An 8,048-nucleotide genomic window follows, 5' to 3' on the forward strand; every position below is an offset into this window, starting at 1 on the left:
ACTGCCTCAGAGCAAACTAGTCATAGGAAGGATCAGAATTATCATTCCTTGTCTGCAGATCTAATACTCATCAAACCAGTTCAGAGACCAAACAAACCCAACAGAGAAAAGGGGCCCCGGACCTCAAAATTGTAGTAAACACTAAACAGTCCAAACTAAATGTCTTCCCATGGGGGGAGTAGTTCTTCAATGTCCAGCAACCCTCCTATTCCCCCCTCACATCCACATCCTATTATTGTGTGACCAATACCATCCAAATCATTCTTACTTTCATTTCCCAAAGTTATCCGTCTACAAGGAGACCTGTATAGATCACATGATGGCACCAATGAGGATGGAGGAGGACCGGAGTCACATGACTGAGAAGATACTAAACCTCACCCTGGAGATCATCTACCTGCTGACCGGAGAGGTGAGGAGGATTCTGGGAGGTCCCATGACATCACTCTTATCTCTATTAATAAAACACAGACCTGACCGGAGAGGAGAGGAGGATTCTGGGAGGTCACATGACATCACTCTTATCTCTATTAATAAAACACAGACCTGACCGGAGAGGTGAGGAGGATTCTGGGAGGTCACATGACATCACTCTTATCTCTATTAATACAACACAGACCTGACCAGAGAGATGAGGAGGATTCTGGGAGGTCACATGACATCACTCTTATCTCTATTAATAAAACACAGACCTGACCGGAGAGGTGAGGAGGATTCTGGGAGGTCACATGACATCACTCTTATCTCTATTAATACAACACAGACCTGACCAGAGAGATGAGGAGGATTCTGGGAGGTCACATGACATCACTCTCATCTCTATTAATAAAACACAGACCTGACCGGAGAGGAGAAGAGGATTCTGGGAGGTCACATGACATCACTCTCATCTCTATTAATAATACACAGACCTGACCGGAGCGGTGAGGAGGATTCTGGGAGGTCACATGACATCACTCTTTTCTCTATTAATAAAACACAGACCTGACCGGAGAGGTGAGGAGGATTCTGGGAGGTCACATGACATCATTCATCTCTGTTAATAAAACACAGACCTGACCGGAGAGGTGAGGATTCTGGGAGGTCACATGACATCACTCATCTCTGTTAATAAAACACAGACCTGACCGGAGAGGTGAGGAGGATTCTGGGAGGTCACATGACATCACTCTTGTCTATTCTGGTCAATAGACCATTTTATTTTTGCACACATTTAGATGATGTCAGGTGGTTGATATTGTTTTATTTGTCTCCTGATCTGTAGGATTATGTTGTAAAGAAGAAGTCTAGTGAGGAGCCAATCTCAGGACGATGGAGCAGAACCCAGAGCCTCACCATGGTGCCTCCATCTCATTCTCTGATACCTGAGAGGGAAAAAGAGCAGAAGATTCTGGAACTGACCACCATGATGGTCCACCAGCTGACAGGAGAGGTGAGCGTTGCCGGGAATTCTGGGACATTCTCCAGTAACACACAAGGGATGTGTCTGGATGGTGACTGTATCATTGTGTGTGTCAGGTTCCTATAAGGTGTCAGGGTGTCACTGTCTATTTCTCCATGGAGGAGTGGGAGTATTTAGAAGGACACAAGGATCTCTACAAGGACGTCATGATGGACAATCAGCCGCCCCTCACATCACCGGGTAAGAGGAGACTTTATTGTAAAGGAGAGAGCAGTACGGAGGATCCACCTAGATCCCCCATCATCTGATAAACACATAGAAACAATGGATTCAGTCAGTGTGTGTGTTTCCTACAGATGGATCCAGTCATGGGAACCCACCAGAGAGATGTCCCCGTCCTCTGTATTCCCGGGATTCCACACAGGAAGGTCACACCATCCCTCACCATCATCAGGTAGATGATGACAATTATTGGTAGTTGTGATTTATACACAGCATGTTTGTTACAATGAATGTTTTATTATATCTTTCAGAGTGGAATCCTCGGGGATGATAATATTGATGTTAAAGAAGAGTATAAAGAGGAGGATGAGGAGTATGGAGTGATGGAGGAGTTTTCAGAAGGACACAAGGATATGATGGAGCCACCTAATACCAGGAACCCACCGGAGAGATGTCCCCGTCCTCTGTATTCCCGGGATTCCACACAGGAAGGTCACACCATCCCTCACTATTACAAGGTTGGTGGGATGGAGCATCTAGAACATGGACTTGTAGAGACTATGGGCTCCAATCACAAAGCGGTATCTTCCCGTATCCCAGTATGTAGTAAGATGCTGCATTCTGTTTTTTAGTAGTGAATCCTGCGGGGAATTTACCACTTGTGTCCATAGCAACACTTGTAAATAGCTTGTTGTTAAGGAGAGGGCAGCCGCCAGTGTCCTCAGCAACCAGTAAACAAGGAGCGGACGGCCACCAAGTTCCCCGCTGACATCTGTGACAGGTCTGGTATGGATTTTGAGGGGAACCCCGATGCCAAAATAATACAAAAAGTGTGGTTTCCCCACTAAAATCAATACCAGACCCTTAGTGAGTGCCCACCTTCCTCCTGAACCATACCAGGCCACATATCCTCAACATTGGGTGGGTGCTTCAGGGCAGGGGCGCTCTATCCTCCCAAAAGCACCTTGTCCCCATGTCGATGGGGACAAGGGTTCCTTCCCCACAACCCTGGGCAGTGGTTGTGGGGGGCTTATTGGAATCTGGAAGCCACTTTTAACAAGGAGGCCCCCAGATCCCATCCCCCCACAATGTGAATGAGTATAGAGTACATAGTACTCCTATTCATTCACCAAATAGTGTAGTGTAAAAAAACACTGGAAGTAATTTTTGACAAAACAAAAATAAAGAACAATATCCCCCTAATGTAGATCCATCGATGATCCAATCACGATACTCGCTGTCATCGCTGACTCAAATAAAAAACAAAGCTCCCCTCCTGCCGTCTGACAGCTCCGCCACCTCCCACTTCTAAATAAACTAAGGAGCACTACCACCCTGTGATGTCACTGGGTGGCCTTGCCCTCTTGTGACATCACCAATACAACATGCCCCTGTCAGTGACGTAACCAATACAACATGCCCCGGTCAGTGACGTCACCAATACAACATGCCCCGGTCAGTGACGTCACCAATACAACATGCTCCGGTCAGTGATGTCACCAATACAACATGCCCCGGTCAGTGATGTCACCAATACAACATGCCCCGGTCAGTGACATCACCGAGTTGCACCGTCCCTTAGTATATTTAGTGGCAGGAGGCAGCAGAGCTGTCAGGCAGAGGGGAGTCTTCATTGGGAGCGGAGCTTTTCTTTCCGAGTCAGCGGTGACAGCGAGCATCGTGATTGATGATGGATCTACACCGGGGGGGACATTTTGCTTTAGTTTTCCTTTTTTAATAAAGGACTTGTCAAAAACTGCCTGCTGTCTTTTTAACAGAATACTTTTTTGGGGTGAATAATTAGGGGTACCATGTACCCCATACTCATTCACATGGGGTGAGGGATCTGAGGGCCCCCTTGTTATATTTTGTAAGTCCTCTTCCTGCAAACCTCCACAGCCACTAGCCTGGGTTGTGGGGAAGAGTCCCTTGTCCTCATCAACATGGACAAGGTGCTCTGGGGGAGCAAAGCCCCCCCTGCAACAGAACATCCACTCCATGTTAAGGGCATGTGGCCTGGTATGTTTCAGGAGGGGGGGACACTTGCTTGGCCCCCCTTTCCTGACCTGCTGAGCAGCATGCTCAGATAGGGGTCTGGTATGTATTTCTTTCATTTTGACAAGGGGTCCCCCTCAAAATCCATACCAGACCCGGGAGGGGGACCCCACGCCATTTTCTTAATATTTTGTTGCCGGTAAATCTTTTTTTTTAGATTTATCGGTTGGTTAGGACATGGCAGACGCTCGCTCCCTAACAACCATGTTGTTTACTGGTTGTTAAGGATGCCAGCGGCCGCCCACTCTTTACCAAGCAGTACACATTTCCTGAATGCCGCATGTCTCCACCACTAATTAATGACCGCATGCATTTCATTCTTTATTTCCTTCTGTGAATGTAACGCCTGTTCATGCGGTATTTACTGAGCGTGTTCAGTGTTTGTGGTCAATACCGCAACACGGGATAGGAAATGGACAGTTTCAGGATGGCATGCGGTATTTAGGGGAAATGTACCCACATATCACATGTGATCTGCTTCTGTGAAGGGAGACAATGTGTGGATTTTGTGTGTGATGTCACAATCATAAATCTTACATTTTACAGATGATATTTTCTCTCATTTCCTGGATTTAGAGTGGAGATCCAATCGATATAGAATTTGAGGTGAAAGCAGAAGAAGAAGAGGCGTATGTGAGGGATGATCAGCAGTCTATGGAGGAGGATGGAATAACGGGGACATTTATAGAGGAGGACACTCCTACAGAGATCAGCACAGGTGGGTCATGAACACTAAATCCATTCCTCCACCCATACTGCTCACTGATTGGTCCAGAGTAGGGCGGGGACTGGGTGATATCAGCCTGTAATCCCCTGGTCACTTTCCTGAGCTGTGTTCCCCGTCCTGTATTCCTGGATTTCTCTCGGATAATCTTCCTTCTCTGTGCTGCAGACACAATTTATGTCTCTAGACTGGATTTATGGAGGTTCTGGGGTTCAGCTGGCAGCAAAATGTTCATTTTCACCATAAGTGTTACTAGACCTAGGCACCTGGACATGTTCTTTTGATGTTATGCCTCATGGTGGTGACATAGCAATTCTCCCAGTATTTGTCACCTGTGCCGGGTGGAGGGATATGTCTGTAGTGTCTCAGACCCAAGTCACTGAGTGCAGTCTCAGGAGATGGGAGGCAGCGGTGTGGGATCTCTGCAACTTGTCATTAGAAGGCAGGGGAAGCAGTTGAATCTGAAGCCAGTGAAGCCTAGAACAGTCCAAAACATTCAATCACTGATTAGAGGGGAACCAAAAAGGACTAAAGGTGCCTAGGCTATCTGGAAACCTGTCTAGAAGGGTGCTATGCACTATATAATTTATATTACAACTTGACCCATGCACTATATACTCTATGTTGTACATTACATACTCCTGACCCCTGCACTATATACTCTATGTTGTACATTACATACTCCTGACCCCTGCACTATATACTCTATGTTGTACATTCCATACTCCTGACCCCTGCACTATATACTCTATGTTGTACATTCCATACTCCTGACCCCTGCACTATATACTCTATGTTGTACATTACATACTCCTGACCCCTGCACTATATACTCTATGTTGTACATTCCATACTCCTGACCCCTGCACTATATACTCTATGTTGTACATTACATACTCCTGACCCCTGCACTATATACTCTATGTTGTACATTACATACTCCTGACCCCTGCACTATATACTCTGTTGTACATTACATACTCCTGACCCCTGCACTATATACTCTATGTTGTACATTACATACTCCTGACCCCTGCACTATATACTCTATGTTGTACATTACATAGTCCTGACTTCTGCTCTCCCTCTCCCCCCACTGCTATATATACACATAATATGGATTCTCTTTTGTTCCCCCCATTTCCTCCCAGCTGGACATTTTATATCGGATGATGTGATTGGAGCACAGACTTTTCATGGTGATAATAATGTGATAACATCCTTCAACTTTGGACCCTTAAACAGAAAGTGATAATGAGGGAGGAGTCAATTCCCCAATGATGGTGGTCTTCAGGATCAGTCCAGTCTTCATCTTGGTTGTTCTCCCCCCATCCTCACTCTCTGACCTCTGGTGGGGCTCAGCCAGTCCTGGTTTGGGGTAACCAATCAGCTCCTGTCTAGTAATCCTCTTTGTCTTTGTATTTTAGTCCATGGCCGGGAGATGAGGAAAACCTCCGAGGATTGTCTCAATTTGTCTCCAGACTGGAAAGTAGAAGATGAGGACATCACATAGTATAGTCCAGGAGAAAACCTGGCTCCCTCCAATGTCCATCCGGCACCACTCAGTGTAGATGGACCATCGGATTCCTCGTATCCTGAGGAACCTCAGACTGTGCTGGACCATGCCGGCCTTCCAGCAGGGAAGAGGCTGTCCTGTCCTGAGTGCGGGAAATGTTTCCATTCAAAATCCAATCTTAATGTGCATAAAAGATCTCACACAGGAGAGAAGCCGTATTCCTGTCCTGAGTGCGGGAAGGGTTTCCGGCGTAAACCAGAGCTTAATGTGCATAAAAGAACTCACACAGGGGAGAAGCCATATTCCTGTCCTGAGTGCGGGAAATGTTTTTCACATAACTCCAGTCTTTACCTTCATAAAAGATGTCATACAGGGGAGAAGCCATATTCTTGTCCTGAGTGCGAGAAATGTTTTTCACAGAAGTCCTATCTTTACCTGCATAAAAGATCTCACACAGGGGAGAAGCCATATTCCTGTCCTGAGTGCGGGAAATGTTTTTCAGTCAAGTCCATTCTTAACAAACATCAGAGATCTCACACAGGGGAGAAGCCGTATTCCTGTCCTGAGTGCGGGAAATGGTTTTCAGACAAGTCCAGTCTTTACACACATCAGAGATCGCACATGGGGGAGAAACCTTATTCCTGTACTGAGTGCGGGAAATGTTTCAGTTCTAAAAAACATCTTAATAGGCATAAAAGATCTCACACAGGGGAGAAGCCGTATTCCTGTCCTGAGTGTGGAAAATGTTTTTCAGACAAGTCCAATCTTTACAAACATCAGAGATCTCACACAGGGGAAAAGCCGTATTCCTGTCCTGAGTGCAGGAAATGGTTTTCAGACAAGTCCCATCTTTACACACATCAGAGATCTCACACAGGGGAGAAGCCGTATTCCTGTCCTGAGTGTGGGAAATGTTTTTCAGAAAAGTCTAGTCTTCACAAACATCAGAGATCTCACACGGGGGAGAAGCCGTATTCCTGTTCTAAATGCGGAAAATGTTTTTCAGTGAGGTCCTATCTTTCCAGGCATCAGAGATCTCACACGGGGGAGAAGCCATATTCCTGTCCTGAATGCGGAAAATGTTTTTCAGACAACTCTAATCTTTACACACATCAGAGAACTCACACAGGAGAGAAGCCGTATTCCTGTCCTAAGTGTGGGAAATGTTTTGCACATATGTACGTTCTTCACAAACATCAAAGATCTCACACGGGGGAGAAGCCGTATTCCTGTTCTAAGTGCGGAAAATGTTTTTTAGAGAAGTCTGATCTTTCCAGACATCAGAGATCTCACACGGGGGAGAAACCATATTTCTGTCCTGAGTGTGGGAAATTTTTTTCACATAAGTGCAGTCTTTCCAGACATCAGAGATCTCACAAGGGGGAGAAGCCGTTTTCCTGTCCTGAGTGCGGGAAATGTTTTTTGCAGAAGTCCGATCTTTACAGACATCAGAGAACTCACACAGGGGAGAAGCCACTTTCCTGTCCTGAGTGAGGGCAATGTTCCTCACTGAAGTCCTGTCTTCCAGTACAGCAGGGGTCCCACACACCCTGGAGGTGTATTAGTACATTGAGTGCGGGAAATGTCTTCTAGATGAATGTTACTGGACATCCCAGCTCTCATGTGGGGAAGAAGCACACCCTGATATACACCTCAGATATACTCCATGGCTGATCTTCATCATGGAAGAAACAGTCCATAAGGAGATCAGAGGTCCCCAAAGACATAGATGAAGTCTGCGACCGGGTTGGCCATTGATAGGAGAAGAATAAAAATGGAGTCCTGCCTGAAAGGATCTAGAGAACCTCCATTGTGTTGATGTATGCTATTTTAAGTATTAAGTTAGGTTTTTGCAGATATATTAGAAGTTTAATGGAACTGTTTTAGTTTGCTGAAGGATGTATCAACAAAAGATAACATGACCCTGAAGCTTTCTTTGCCCGGCTATTTCTCAGAAAGCTAGCAGAAACAGTTTATACCAAGAAATGTATATGTCATGTTTCATGTAGTCAGCTCATGATGGAAACTTACAAGTTACAGTTTTAGAACTCGCTCCCCCCCCCTTATTATTTCTGTATCCTATATAATCTTAGTAATGTCTAATAAACTTTGAACATCTCTGAACATAA

General features: G+C 45.6%; 1 protein-coding gene across 1 annotated transcript; it reads left to right on the top strand.

The window, feature by feature from the left end:
• The first annotated feature begins 227 nt into the window (after nucleotides 1-227).
• LOC149461950 (uncharacterized) lies at nucleotides 228-8,048 on the top strand. Its single transcript, XM_089677762.1, has 3 exons — nucleotides 228-412; nucleotides 1,265-1,432; nucleotides 5,917-8,048. The coding sequence occupies exons 1-3, from the start codon at nucleotides 317-319 to the stop codon at nucleotides 7,411-7,413; spliced, it is 1,761 nt and encodes a 586-aa protein (XP_089533888.1). The 5' UTR covers nucleotides 228-316; the 3' UTR covers nucleotides 7,414-8,048.

This window comes from Staurois parvus, unplaced genomic scaffold (assembly GCF_062004578.1).
Source record: "Staurois parvus isolate SC_StPar_1 unplaced genomic scaffold, SC_StPar_1.0 ptg000191l, whole genome shotgun sequence".
NCBI classification, from domain to species: domain Eukaryota; kingdom Metazoa; phylum Chordata; class Amphibia; order Anura; family Ranidae; genus Staurois; species Staurois parvus.